The sequence below is a fragment of the Pogona vitticeps genome, chromosome 6 (assembly GCF_051106095.1).
Source record: "Pogona vitticeps strain Pit_001003342236 chromosome 6, PviZW2.1, whole genome shotgun sequence".
NCBI classification, from domain to species: Eukaryota; Metazoa; Chordata; class Lepidosauria; order Squamata; family Agamidae; genus Pogona; species Pogona vitticeps.
The window spans coordinates 106,563,430-106,577,745 of NC_135788.1; the positions used below are offsets into that span (position 1 = coordinate 106,563,430).

Sequence of the window (14,316 nt, forward strand, 5' to 3'; positions counted from 1 at the left end):
ACATCCTTCTCAACCATTCTGTGGCAGATGTCCACCACTAGACCCAAGCAGTTCTCTTTCAGCCCATAATCCACCCCAGTCTTCAATACTGTATTTTATTTTTTGAACAAGCACTACTATCTCCTTAGGAAATTGTCGGAGGATATCAAAGCAGGTCAGGGTATGAGTGTGCATGGAAACATATCGCAGACTGAGGATTTTGCTTCTCTTGCTTATGAAGTCAGTACCATAATTAGTGTGCCCTGCTGACCCCAGGATGGACTATGGATCAGAGTTAGCTTGGGTGTCTGAGCCAATCACTTTAATTTGCTATCAAGCAGCTGGCCGGAAGAGGGAGCAACAGATACAGTATGTCTGTTGGTAGAGACACTTGTGCTCCACAAGCAAGCTGGTAAGAGAGGGCACTACATGCAAGTGTAATCCTTATGGAAGTGGTTAAAAAAGGCATGACCGGGTTTCCCTCTGTAACACTCAGGTTTGCTCTTCACTCCCAATCCCTGGATATGACAGTAGAAGGATTCTAGATAAAAGAACACCGAAGACCCTTTTGTGAAATTGTTCTCCCTTGCTTGCTTTCAAACACTCCTTTCAACCCACATTTTCCACTAAGCCTTTGGCATTACTCATGAATTCCCATTTAGAATGACTTAAAACTACATTACGTGTAACTGCAATAAATGCATACTCATCCACTGCCCGCTTCATCTTCCAGTTGTCTCTTCTGTACTGAATTTTAGGTTGTAATCCTCCTTGGGGATATTTCTTCTAGCAGTCTTAATTCCAGTTTGGGATTCATCCAGTCCTGCCTTTCGCATGATGTATTCTGCATATAAGTTAAATAAGCAGGGAGACAATATACAGCCTTGTCGTACTCCTTTCCCAATTTTGAACCAGTCAGTTGTTCCAAATCCAGTTCTGTTGCTTCCTGTCCCACATATAGATTTCTCAGGAGATAGATAAGGTGGTCAAACACTCCCATTTCTTTAAGAACTTGCCATAGTTTGTTGTGGTCGACACAGTCAAAGGTTTTTGTGTAGTCAATGAAGCAGGAACAGATGTTTTTCTGGATCTCTCTGGCTTTCTCCATAACCCAGCGCATGTTAGCAATTTGGTCTCGAGTTCCTCTGCCCCTTCGAAATCCAGCTTGTACTTCTGGGAGTTCTTGGTCCACATACTGCTAAAGCCTGCCTTGTAGGATTTTGAGCATAACCTTGCTAACGTGTGAAATAAGTGCAATTGTACAGTAGTTGGAGCATTCTTTGGCACTGCCCTTCTTTGGGATTGGGATGTAGACTTATCTTTTCCAATCCTCTGGCCACTACTGAGTTTTCCAAACTCGCTGGCATATTGAGTGTAGCACCTTAACAGTGTCTTAACATTCCAACATTTAGACAGCTATAATTCCCCATTTGACTATAAACCCATATGACTACCTAAACCTATATGACTATAAAGTACAAGAATGGTTACCATTTCATCAGAAGAGGCATTTCATGTTTGGGTCTTAATATCCATCTCTCTTTTCCGAAGTAGACATTAAATGGCCCTTTTACACATTTTTACTGCAACCCAACCTTGGATCAGGTGAAAAAAAAGGGTGTGTGGGTTTTGGACAGAGGACCAGTGTCCTGAAGAGAAAAGGCTGTGGTTGCAAGTCAAACCAAAATTCAGAGTCTCTCTGCCCATTGCTTGGAGATATGAGGGCAGAAGAGACCCAGCTCCTGTGCCTATTCCAATGTGCCAAAACAGTGTTGGGAAAATACAGAAGTATAAATTGATAGTTATGGAAACCTTGTCCCATAAAAGTATGTGAACAAAGCAGAGTTATTGATGAAATGCACCTTATCTGGAATCATTGCTATTTTTATTTTATATACTTCTCTTAAATTTAAGACACAGAAATTTTAATAAAAAAAAAACCTTTAATATGCAACATCATATATAAGCCACATGATAACAACACAAAACATGAAATCAGAGTCAACGTTTTTTAAAGAAATAGTAATGAAAAAAATAAAACATCAAGTAGAGGCTGCACAAGCTACAGTGGATATAAAAAGTTTACACACCCGTTAAAATGTCTGTGATGTAAAAAATGAGACAAAGATAAATCATTTAAGAACTTTTTCCACCTTTAAGCAGACCTATGAACTGTACAACTTAGTTGAACAACAAACTGAGATCTTTTAGGTGGAGAAGTAAAAATAAAAAACTGAAATAATATGGTTGCATCTGTGTGCACACCCCCTTATAACTGGGGATGTAGCTGTATTTCAGTCGAGACACCCTCATAGACAAAAAGAGATTCCACAATGTTTCAAAGCAGGCAAGTGAGAGAACATGAAAGCAAACACAGAGTAATTAGCAGCCTTTTGTTTTTAAGAGCCAGAGTGTAAAAAATCCAAGCCATTCTGGTAAGGATGCAATAATAATTTTGGATTCTTCTTTACTATGGTTTTCTTTTAAATTTTGGTTGTTGTTTTGTTTTTTAGTTTTCATTCAGAGCCTGAAGAAGTGGGGTTTTCTCCACAAAAGTTTGCATTTTAAGTGGTCCAATAAAAGGTATCGCCCACTCTTAAATTTGTAATTTTAAAAGATGTAGCTGTGTTAGCCTGTGCAAGCATATCAGGCAAAATCCAAAGAAACAAAACAAAGAACCCAAAGCATGTGGCACCTTAGAAGACTATTATAATTTAATGTGAACTTTTGTGGACAAGTCTGATGAAGTGGCATTATCCACGAAAGCTCACATTAAAATACAATTGTTAGCCTTTAAGGTGCCACATGTTTTTGTTTTTTTTGTATTATTTTGTTTTGCTTTCTTTCTTTGGACCTTTCATTTGTGCAATCCCGGGGACCACACCACCTTTTCTTTGATCTAATTAAAACTGGTATTCCTTCAACTTTTCTTTCACACATAATTTTAAGTACTTTCAAGATGTTTCTCAAACTGCAGCCAATTCCTTCTGCATCTGGCCTATCCAAAGGAGGGATATTTATTCCAGTCCTTTGTCTGTTTATTCAAAGGATAATTGTAATTAATTGTACCTGGAGACTTCTTTGTGCAGGAAGGCCTAAATGTCTTCACGGGACTGTACGAATGGCTGTTCAATGCATAATTCATTAAGCTAGCTGAACTAAAGCACATTGGCTATTATAATACATTTATATAATTGCTAAACCCTAACACATATGGTTATATTTCAAAAATTACAATGAGGAGGAATCTCCTCGCCATAATGGCTGTACATTACCTTCAATTTGAAATAAGATGAACAGCAGGTTGGTTGCTACTGCACTCCTGTTCTGTTTCCTGTGAGCACCTGTTTAGCTCCTGTAAGAACTGAATGCTAGGCGAGGTAGGCTCGGTCTAATCCCACCCACCTCTTTTTATTTTAAATGTTCTTTTATGCTTACCATATTTTTGCAGCTGTCATATTTTGTCAAAATAACTATAAACTGTATTGATTATATTTCCTTTGTAACATTTACAAGTTATTTGTATGCTTTTGGAGGGCAAGGGTGTGATCAGATGGCTGCAAAGGTGAGAGCACAAGAAAAGGTAACTTTAACTAGAATGATCTCTCTTAAAGCCACCATTCTGTCTGCCATGGACTACATGGTCAGAACATTTGGATTATATCTGATGTCACAGAGGGGCTCTATCTCTTTAGTTGCAAATCTGAATGGTTTAACTGATACAACAACCACTTAGAGAGTGTGCTTGTTCAGGAAATAAGTCTAAGTGGGAATGTCCAGTGCAAATTAGTGATTTAATCTGTCTCAATCTTCTCTGCATCAAAATAGTATTTGCTTTGTTTCTATAGCATTGAAACTAAAGGGTCATTAGACTTTTCTGTCTCAGTGGGTAGTACAACACTTCCCTTTTTTGTCTTTGCTGGAAAAGAAAGAGAAACAGTGAGTGAGAACAGTGAAATACTCTTTTATAATATATCAACATTCCTTTTTCAGCAGCTCTGCTGGTCACACGTATGCACTACCACTAGCAGCCCTGTCTCACAATTCCCATTCCTTTTATCCTCATCTTTAGATATGCAATAATTTATTTCTTCCTAATGCAGATAAATAGAGCCTAGACAACCAGCACAATTAAGTTGAAGGCACTCAGCAGGCAACCAATACCACCCACAGGAAAAGAACAGCGTTGGGGAAGTGCTTCATGGCCATCTAGGGTGAACCTCTGCCATAGCTAAAACTTCATGAGCCATCTACAAAAAATGCAACTTACCTTTATGTTTACTGCAGAATATTGTTACTGCAGCTCCTATAGGAAGGCCCAACATGACTCCAATAAGTGCAAGCCACCAATGGTCTTGTAATCTAGAGGTCCCTGGAACAGATGTGGGACAAGATGTTTGGGAAATCTGTTGCCTCCCTATATCCTGGCAGGATGGGGGTGTAGGGCAGGTAACCCCAACACCCTCACCTGTGGGCTGCCAGTGAATTGCTTTTTCCAGTGGGCCATCCAATGCTTCGTGCTGTACTTGGCAGACATAGCTGGCTTTGGTCTCATTCTCCCATGGAAAGATGACACTCCCAGTAGAAAATGTCCCATCTGGCATGCGCTCTGGTCGAGACTCTATCTTCTGCTGTCGCATCCCATTTTTCAGCCACTGTATTTTAATTTCTTGGGGATAAAACCCGCTCACCAAACACTTTGCAGCCAAGAATGCCATTCCAGGTGGCTTGGTGAGGATCTGAAGGGTCGGTGGAGCTGCAAAGAGTGAAAGGAAATATGGGTTCCTGCATACTGCTCCACAACGGGAGCTACAAAGCTCAAACAGATCTTCTGTAGATTCAAACAGGTCTACTCTAATTGCAACTTACTATGCTAAAGTAAGTCACAACTAGAATTGGTCCATTTAAATCAATTAAACTATGAAGGAGTTGGCTCACCAAATCCTCACTGATTCAGTGGACCTAATCTAGTGAGATTTACTATACAGTACTAAGCAACAGGATTTTGGCCACTCTTGTGCTAGAACTTTCCGGACTGGATTTATCTCTGCAACAATGCTGCCATAGTATCTTGACGCCATTACTGGATGATACAGAGCCATATTAAGAGTTATGTGGAACTGTGCTTTCATTCTACTTCCTTCTGATTGCAGAATTCTGCTTTTCTATTGATGGCAGAAAAGCCATGCTTCAACAGGTATGGCTAAAGCAGACTTGTGTGGAAGTATCTCAGGACTGGGAGACTTTATATTTCTTGTGGAGTACACTGTTACTTCGACCTCACACCCTTCAGATTAGTTTGAGTATAACTCCTACCATCCACAACCAGCACGGTCATTGATGTTTGTGGAGGATGGGTAGTGTACTACAACCTATTCAGAGGGCAGAGCACCAGAGAAGCCTGCAGTAAAGGACAGTTGGTTGAAACAAAGGTGGCTTGAAGCAGGATGACTTAGCGAGTAATAGACCTGGATCAATCAGGAGGCTAGGATGATGCAGATGAGGTGGTGTGCCAGAAGAGTCCCAGAGTGCCATTTACCTTGTACCCTTAGCCGAGACCTTTCTGAAAGTGGCTGGTCAAGTGCTCTGTGATCGATACGGCAAGTGATAGTGTCATCAGCATCAGCAATCTGTGGGGTGAGCTCCAGAACACTCTCTGCATTGAACAGCCCATGAGGGTCAGGCTGGGCTGTGGGCGACTCAGGGCCTTTCACAATCACGTCATTTCGGAACCACGTCACAGAGATGTTGCCAGGGTAAAACCCGGATGCTGCACACCTCACACCACTTTCTTTGCCCAGCTGCACTGTTGTGGAGCCAAGTGTAATGTCTGGACGAGCTGCAGGTAGAGGGAAGAACAATCTTATCCTCTACTGATCCCGAATATTTGACTACCCAAAGCCCCATTCCAGCCCCACTGCTGCAGTTACAAACCATTGTCTATTACCTGTATCCTCCTTTGGTCATGGAGAAATATATAAATATACAGGCCATGTATTTGTACTCCTGTGTCTAAGGATTTTGATCCATGAAAACTCTCACTGAAATAAAGCTGTTAGTCTTTTAAGAGCTACAGATTCCTCTCCCCCCCCCCCCTTTCTTTTGCCAACATGCTGACATGCACCAACAAGGTGCTTCTTTGGAACTCATAACATGAATAGTTTGAAGTGAAGTAAGTACAAGGCAAACTTCTCTAGAACTGCAGCCACACTTCATACAAAGCCACTGGACCTGACTTAATGAATAACTTTGAACTAATATATTTTTTAAAAACTTGTGAGTTGAGCTCATGTGCAATGTCCAAGTAAATATGCTTCCTCCAGAGGGTTTGATCCATTTGGCATTCTGTCTTGCAAATCAGTTTGGAGGGGTTTGCTCGCCTTCCTGCCCTGATTTGAAAACCTATGCCTTCTATTCCCTACCCCACCCCACCTGACAAAGCTACTAAATTTCAGGAGACCGTGTCAGGAAGTTTCTAAATGGTAGATGTCTGATATGCCATTTGATGCAATCCTCACCTTGTAATAGCATATGGACCTAAAGTTACTCTCATCCATCGCAGCGGTCCCCTAATTTGCAAATATCATGGTCTAAATATGACAGCCACTTCAGGATATTAGCAAATTAATCATTGTCAAAAGGAGCAAACCAACAAACAGTAGATGAAATGATTGTCTGATCACGCCCCAAATCAGTCAAAAATGAAACACTTCTTAAACAGGAGCAGATGAATTCAAAATCAGCATCCTAAAAAGTACTCAACTCAAAGTATACTAAAGGTCAACAGAGTTGACAGAGCAGAACTGTTAAGCAACTCATATAAACCTGTTCTGAAATAACATTGTGGCCAAAGATGTATTTATATAACTTCTATGTGGAATCTTCACAAGACAGTTTTGTATAATCAGAGTAGTTAACAAATTAACATTTAAACAAATGCAGTATTATTTTGAAAGAATGCAGACCAAGTTAAAGACATAACACTGCAGCAATATCAGTTCAAGAAATAAAATTGTAAAGCTGCTTAACACATGAGCAATTAGTTACTGTAAAAGGCCTGAAAGGGGGGGGGAATCATTTTTCCACACAGCACCTAAAGACTGTCAGGACAGATCCCCCTGGGAACAGCATTCTAAAGGTAGGCAGCTGTAACAGCGAAAGAGCTTTCTCCTGTCTGCAACCAGCAAGCACACATAAGATGACAATAAAACCCACAAACAAGGTCCAGATGACAATCTTAGCAGGTAGGCATACTATAAGAATGAAGGATACATATAATAGGGATTTTTAAAAAATTACTGTGCATGCCTGCCTCCAATACAGCATGTACAGGATTCTATTTAAATGTAAAAGTGATGGGAATTAAATGCTTCTTTGTATGTCTCTGAATTCTGTTCTTTAAATCATTTCCCTCAGTTTTGACCATTATCACAGAACTGCACAAGGCTGAGGGAAAAGCACCTGAGACAAACAAGCAAAGAGATAAGACAGGGGATGGAATGTCATTTAATTCCATTCATCCACACTCTGGGTAAAAAAGAAGCACACTCTAGACCAGAGTGGGGCAGGGTACGTCAACAAAATCAGGTCCTGTCACACCTATCGGCCAGTCAGGTAACTTGAAACAAGTGAACCAGGCCATGAATCCAGTTGTTCTCCTTCTGTTGTTGATTCAGACTCCCATCAGCTGAAGAAAGCACAGATAACTGTTAGGAGTGATGGGAACTGTAGGTGAACAACATATCCAATGCACTCCATTCAAAACAATGCACTTTCGAATTGTATTTTAAGTACAGTGTTTCAACTTGTTAAGAAACAAAGTACTTTAAATATTAGTGTTAGCAGAACAGAGCCCACAACCCATTTCCCCCCTTGCTTCCCTTACCTTCTACTCTCAAATCCACATTCCCTGTTTCACTGTCCATCATGTAGATAACGAAACAAGAATGAATAGCAGTATCTGTATCCTCTACACGCTGGATCCGGAGGGTGGCATCGCCCATTCGCAGCTGCTCACTGTCCATGATTACCCCTGGCCTCTTTGGCTCAAATTTCCCTCCTTCATACTGTGCAATCGTTTTTAGGCCCACCTTCCACACCACAGCTAGACGGCTAAGGTCAAAAGGCATGGAAGTATGTGTGATGTTACAAGGGAGTTGTACATCAGAGCCTGGCCTGGCCTGGATTGGAGATCTAGGAACGCTGACTCTCAGATTTGCCCCTGAAAAAAGACAAAGACAACAAGAAGATTTAAAGCTAGAAAGAGAAGACAAGAATCTGCTTATAGCAAGACTACTGCCTGAATGGGTTGTAAGTGGACAGCTGTGCCTTACTGCTTTGAATGTGTTTTGGTGTTGCTTATGTGTTTCAGTATGTTACAGTATTTGTTTGATCCTTTTTGTTATCTGAACACTCTCTGTCTGTTGTTAGCGTCAAAATTGTCTTTTAATGGTGAAAACTGACTTTGGTCCTTTCTAAGGAGAAAGGTGGGATAATGTTATGTCAAATAAAGGGATTAATAAATAAATACTAAACCATAAATTTAACCCCACTTCAAACCTAGGCTGCTGCTATGACTTCTGCAAATCACCATATCAAGAAAAGGACTGATTTAGCAATCAAAGCCAGAATTTGAAAGTACTTTTAAGTTCAATGAATTTAGCATCAACAGTAAAGTATAGTAGGAATCCCCCTGCAGATGCTGAAAACTGTGGATAATAGTGAATGCTATACATAGCATTGGTAAAAGAAAAAATCCAGAAAAAGTATTTTCATCATTGCCAGAATTAGCCACTAGAGAGAGACAAAGACTATGCTATGTATTCTTCAACTACTGTACAAGAATATATAACCTGGTCTGGGTCCCCCTCTATTGGTCAGTTCCAGTAAATAAAAATTTAAAAAATATTTTCAGATCACAGATAAGTAAAACAGTGGACATAAATTCTGTAGATACGAGGCTCCTACTGTACTCTTTTTAATTTGAATGAAGTCAGCGTCAACAATATGGTACTCAATTTTTATACTCTGAGCATTACTAGAGCAGTTAGGGATTTATTTGTTGTTTGTTTATTTTGTTTGTTTATTATTCTGTATCATCTGCAAGGCCACCTTTCTCCCAGTTGAGGGACCCAAGGCGACTCACAATGTTAAAACAACAGTAAAACACAATAAATTACAGTACACTTTTTAATAAAAAGGAAAGGAAGTGAAATTCTGAAAAAGCCACTAAGAACCATCTTTGCATATCCTTTCCTCTTCTCACATGCAAGATTTAGTCGGAGACAGAACTTTCTTGCTCCTTTTTTTCCAGCAGTACAGATTTCTGTTTGCTCCAAATCTGGAACTTCTGTTAACATTAAACTTAGTGTAAACAAGCTACTTTCAGAAAGTAAAGTTCCAATCTAGTTTGTTCAAAACTTGCTGTAGGTAACATTAACCACAGTTCTGAGTACAAACAACAGAACAATGTTTCACTAGAGGCCTCTCCTGTTGATTTCTGATAAGCTTCCTGGAAGTAATGAATGTGCGGAAAGATAATTGCACACTATGCATTTATGGGGGCAGTAACAGTGAAGCCTGGTTTTAGAGTGACTTTGTTGGTTCATGTAGTTAATGCAGTAACCTAACAATATTTTCTTGAGAAGGGAGTCCTACAACAGATCTTACTAGCTTGCCTGTTTCTTCCTCAGTCTTGATGCAAGCCCCACATTCTCCCACCCCTTAATGGCTAAAGCACAGCTTATATGTGAACCTTGAATCCAAAAGGGCACTCTGCTCAGAGATTTAAGATGATGTTCTATTTTGTGTTCGTATCAATTAAAAGGTGAAGTGACAGATTTATGTCTGACCTCATTTGATACAAAGGACAAATGTAGTGGATATAATTAACATAATTATAATTAAACATTTAACACTATTAATTGAATTATTGCTTAAAATCCTGTTACACAAAAGCTGTAACTTTGAGCAGTGAATTTTGTTAAAGAATCTCTGAGGGCATCACCTAATACATAATGTGTTGCATGACTTGGTGTGCAGGAGATAATTTCTTTGTTTAGGCTTATTGTTGTTTAGTTGTTTACTCGTGTCCGACTCTTTGTGACCCCCATGGACCAGAGCACGCCCGGCTCTCCTGTCTTCCACTGCCTCCCAGAGTTGGGTCAAATTCATGTTGGTCACTTCAATGACACTGTCCAACCATCTCGTCCTCTGTTGTCCCCTTCTCCTCTTGCCTTCACACTTCCCCAATATCAGGTGCTTTTCCAGGAAGTTTAGGTTTATACCCTGCCCATTTAGTGGACAAGCCACTACCCTGAGTGGATAATAATAATCATAACAACAACAACAACAACAGAGATTTCTTAACTTACAGCAGTTATCTTGGGATCATGTGGATTGGAGGAAATTGGTTTTCCATTTTTGTTTTGTCATGAGATTTTGGGCCTGCAGCCTATTCTCAAGAGGAAGAGAAAGCCAGTTTTGCTGCCTGTGTTTCTCGCAAGATATTTATTTATTTATTTATTTATTTATTTATTTATTTATTTATTTATTTATTTATTTATTATACCACTCCATTAGTGCACAGCCCTATTCTGGGCTGTGTACATATTTGTTTTCACAACAACCTTCCTTAAGGCTTTTCTTGCAGTCTAAAATGTTTCCCCAGTATCTTAATGCAGCAGCCAGCTTGCTGAGGCTGGCTAAACATACCCCCCCCCATTACAGTTTATAAAGCTCTAAATGGCTTGGGCCCTACCTCTCTCAAGGACTGCATCTCCCTTTATGAGCCTGCTTAAATGCGAAGATCATCCTGAGAGGCCTTTCTCTCAATCCCAGCAACTTCACAGTTGCACTTGGTGGGGACACAGGAGAGGGCCTCCTCTGTAGCCACTCCCAGACTTTGGAACTCCCTTCCACAGGAGGCCAGGTTGGCACCTTCTTTACTATTCTTCCACAAGCAGACAAAAACATTTCTTTTCAGACAAGCATTCCCTGAGTGGCTGGTTGCCCAAGTGGGGTTTTAAATGTACTATTGTATTGTATCTTAATTCTTTGAATGTGTTTTGGTGTTGCTTATGTTTTTTAGTACGTATGTTACTTGTTTGGTCCTTTTTGTATTTGAATACTCACTGTAGTTAGCTTTAAATACTGTCTTTTAATGATGTAAGGCACCTTGGGTACTTTTTAAGGAGAAAGGTGGATAAAAAATATTTTAAATAAATAAATAAATATTGAAGCTTTCCCTATGAACTTGAACTCTTCCTAAAATACAAGTTTTTTTTTAAATAACTTCAGCTTTGCTGCTAAAATATCTAACAGATTTTTGTTATTTTGTGTTCCTGGTTTTCCCAATGTTTGTGAACTTCTTTTGGAACATTTTTTAAACTTGTGCATGACAAATCCTTTAAAAACATTTTAAGGCTTAGAATCCTAAATTCTCCACTGCAGGCACTTCTGTACCTCAAGCCTTGTAGATAGATATCTTTGGGGAGAAATCCTTGAACGTACAATTTTCTGCACACTTACTTGCTTCAGGGCAAACCTGTATAGAACTGACCTAGATTATTAAGACATTAGAATTAAATAATTGTTAACAATTTCTATAGGGGCTGATTGGTCAATGCTATACTCCATAACTACAGCCTGCTTTGTTCCTATATCTATGCCACTAAGCTACCTCAATTGCATGTTTTCAGTCATTTACTTACTTTGGGATGGACAATGCATGAGGTGTTTCTGTAGTTATTTTGCACTTTTTAAGTTTTTCTTTTTGCTAGCACTATTTAGTTTTATTTTGGCTTAATAATAATGTGTGCCGTCAAGTCAATTCTGACTTATGGGGACCCTTTTCACGGTTTTCCAGGTAAACATCACTCAGAAGTGGTTTACCATTCCTTTTCTCTGAGGGATCATGGAACTGTGCAACTCGCCCAAGGCCACACAAGCTGGCTCTTCACCTCGGATATATAGAGGAAAATCAAGCTCCTAGCCTCTGGCTCTGCAGACAGATACCTAACTTACTGAGCTATCCAATTGGCCTTTCAGATATCATTGCTTTTCTTTGTAATCTCAGGTCAATTGCTTCATTTCTATAGGGGCTGATTGGTCAATGCTATACTCCATAACTACAGCCTGCTTTGTTCCTATATCTATGCCACTAAGCTACCTCAATTGCATGTTTTCAGTCATTTACTTACTTTGGGATGGACCGCTCAGAGTGGTATAGATTTACCAGATGAGCGGGATATAAATCAAATAAATAAATAAATAAATAAATTTGCAGTGCTTAAAATATAAAACAAAGCTGCTTTCCTTAATGTACCTGCGTCATTAACCATGCTTTAAACATAATTATTTCTATTCCAACGTATGTCAAGGGCCATGTCTACTTTTTTCTCACCATCCAGCAGAGTGAGACAGCAGTCAACAGTTGAGGCATTTCTGGGTGTCAAAAACAGAAATCAGTTGATTAGTGTTTTTTCCCTGTCAGGTGAGATATTGGTAGGATAGTTTTGTTTGCTTGGGGCACTATCCAAACTACTGTGGGTGAGGGAAAGTGGGTGATGTGCCATTTCCTCTTCCGCCTCACTTGAATGTCTTGGGTGTCCCCAAAATAGGAATAGAAAAAGACAACGGAAACTGTGCAAGTAAAAAAAAAAAGAAAAGAAAAAGAAATAACACATATCCTCTGAAGTAAAATTGTGCATATCTGTGGCCTGTTTACAAGGAAAGCAAAAGCTGCCATTTCCACAACCTTGCTTGCTGTATTTATTTATTTACCCTTTCTCCTTATTTATTTATTTACCCTTTCTCCTTATAAAAAGACCCAAGGTGGCTTTCAGCATTTTTTAAAAAGGCTATCTTGAAGAACAAAACCAAAGGTGGCATACATCGCTCAAAGGCAATACTGTATTTAAAGCTAAAAACACTAACTATAGAAATACTGTATTAAAAAGGAACAAATAAAAGACCCCTCTTATGATATGGGAAGCCCAAGCAATGACTAAAAATACAGTACTTTGGAGGAACACAGTGGAGTCCACCTTCCTTGTTTCCACTCCCCACCCTGGCTAGCTTAAAATATTAAGATTAATTCCCACTGCAGTTAAAAACAAGAGAAAACAGGAGAAGCTCCTGGGTGATAAGAGGCCTCTTAGAGTTTCCATTTTCACTGCAGTTAGCAACCTCCCGACCTAAAGGTGACTGTGCCTATGGGCATGTGCAGAGGGCATTAGTGCCACCAACAGACGGCCAAGTTTCCCAGTGTGCCAATCCTCCGTCTATACAAATCCCACTGGATTCACTGGGACTAACTTCTGCCTGGGAGTAATAATTAACGGCATTTCATTAGCACGCCTTCTTCCACCTCAGATAACAAGAGCCTTGGCGCGTCTCCGCTATTTTGCAGCTTTAGAAGAGGTGGCCGCGCTCAGCCCATCAGGCAAAATCCAAAGAGACAACACACGCACAAAAAAAAAACAACACCAAAAAAACTGGTAGCCCCTCCCAGCCTATTATACTGTATAGTTAATATGAGCTTTCGCGGACGCGCCCCCTTCGTCGGACATATGGCGGGGGAATGAAACACTGGAGGAAATGGCAATTCTCGGAGCCAATTAATATTTAGTATGTTTTACTTGTGGAATTGGTATTTATTTCATCCAGTATCTCCGTCGGTTCCCCCCCCCCCCAAATCTGACGAAGCGGACTTGTCCACGACAGCTCACATTAAAATACCATAGTTATTTTATGTCAGTTTAAGGTGTCCCATGCGTTTGTCTGTCTTGTCTCGTGTTCTTTCTTTGGATTTGCCTGATCCGCTGTTTTGGACGTTAACAGCCGAGAGAAAAACTCCCCACTCCCGCAAACGGCTTCCTCTCAGCTTTGGGAGCGGGAGGAGCTCGACGTAAAATCCAGCTTCGAAAAGCGGCCCCTTCGGCAAGAACGGCACCGCCAGCAGCCGCCACTCCCGCGCCTTCTTCCGCTTGGTTACGGGAATGGTTATTTTTGCTAATGACCGTGCCCTTACCAGAGGTAGGGCCCGCCTTGAGGCACCTGAGGAGGACAGCCTTAACCATGCCCTTCTTCCTCTGGGAAAAAAAAAAAGGGTTCACTTACCGGAAAGGTGGAAGGAGAGGAGCAGACTCAGAGACAGCCAGGCACGAAGGAGCGACATTTTTGGCGCCCTCTCCATAGCTTTCACTTTCGTTTGCTCAGAGGCTCAGGCTTTTTCTGACTCGCTTATCTTCCTGCTTATGTCTATCTACTCTCCATGACTTTCCCTTCTACAGCTCTGCTTCTGAAGCTTTTGTTTTCCCTGAGTTACAGTGGCTC

General features: G+C 40.4%; 1 protein-coding gene across 5 annotated transcripts; it reads right to left on the reverse strand.

Annotated features, from left to right (window-relative positions):
* Window positions 1-1,906: 1,906 nt before the first annotated feature.
* Window positions 1,907-14,232, reverse strand: LOC110078495 (tyrosine-protein phosphatase non-receptor type substrate 1). 5 transcript variants are annotated; one of them, XM_020792752.3, is made up of 6 exons: window positions 14,101-14,232; window positions 7,865-8,200; window positions 5,519-5,818; window positions 4,448-4,735; window positions 4,250-4,351; window positions 1,907-3,898 (listed from the first exon to the last, which is right to left on the reverse strand). In XM_020792752.3, the coding sequence occupies exons 1-6, from the start codon at window positions 14,174-14,176 to the stop codon at window positions 3,822-3,824; spliced, it is 1,179 nt and encodes a 392-aa protein (XP_020648411.3). In that variant the 5' UTR covers window positions 14,177-14,232; the 3' UTR covers window positions 1,907-3,821. The 5 variants fall into 5 exon arrangements, with proteins under 5 accessions (XP_020648411.3, XP_020648410.3, XP_072860639.2 ...); XM_020792751.3 differs by having other exon boundaries at window positions 4,250-4,735; XM_073004538.2 differs by lacking the exon at window positions 14,101-14,232 and adding an exon at window positions 14,012-14,069 and having other exon boundaries at window positions 4,250-4,735.
* Between the last annotated feature and the right edge of the window lie 84 nt (window positions 14,233-14,316).

Bases quoted from the DNA above. Each gene is read 5' to 3' on its own strand.
- LOC110078495 (XM_020792751.3), bottom strand. From the start codon at position 14,176: ATGGAGAGGGCGCCAAAAATGTCGCTCCTTCGTGCCTGGCTGTCTCTG. The intron at 5,819-7,864 runs GTAAGGGAAGCA...CTCTACCTGCAG, and splicing joins TGTGGATTTGAGAGTAGAAG to CTCGTCCAGACATTACACTT. The intron at 3,899-4,249 runs GTAAGTTGCATT...TTTCTTTTCCAG, and splicing joins ATTCTGCAGTAAACATAAAG to CAAAGACAAAAAAGGGAAGT.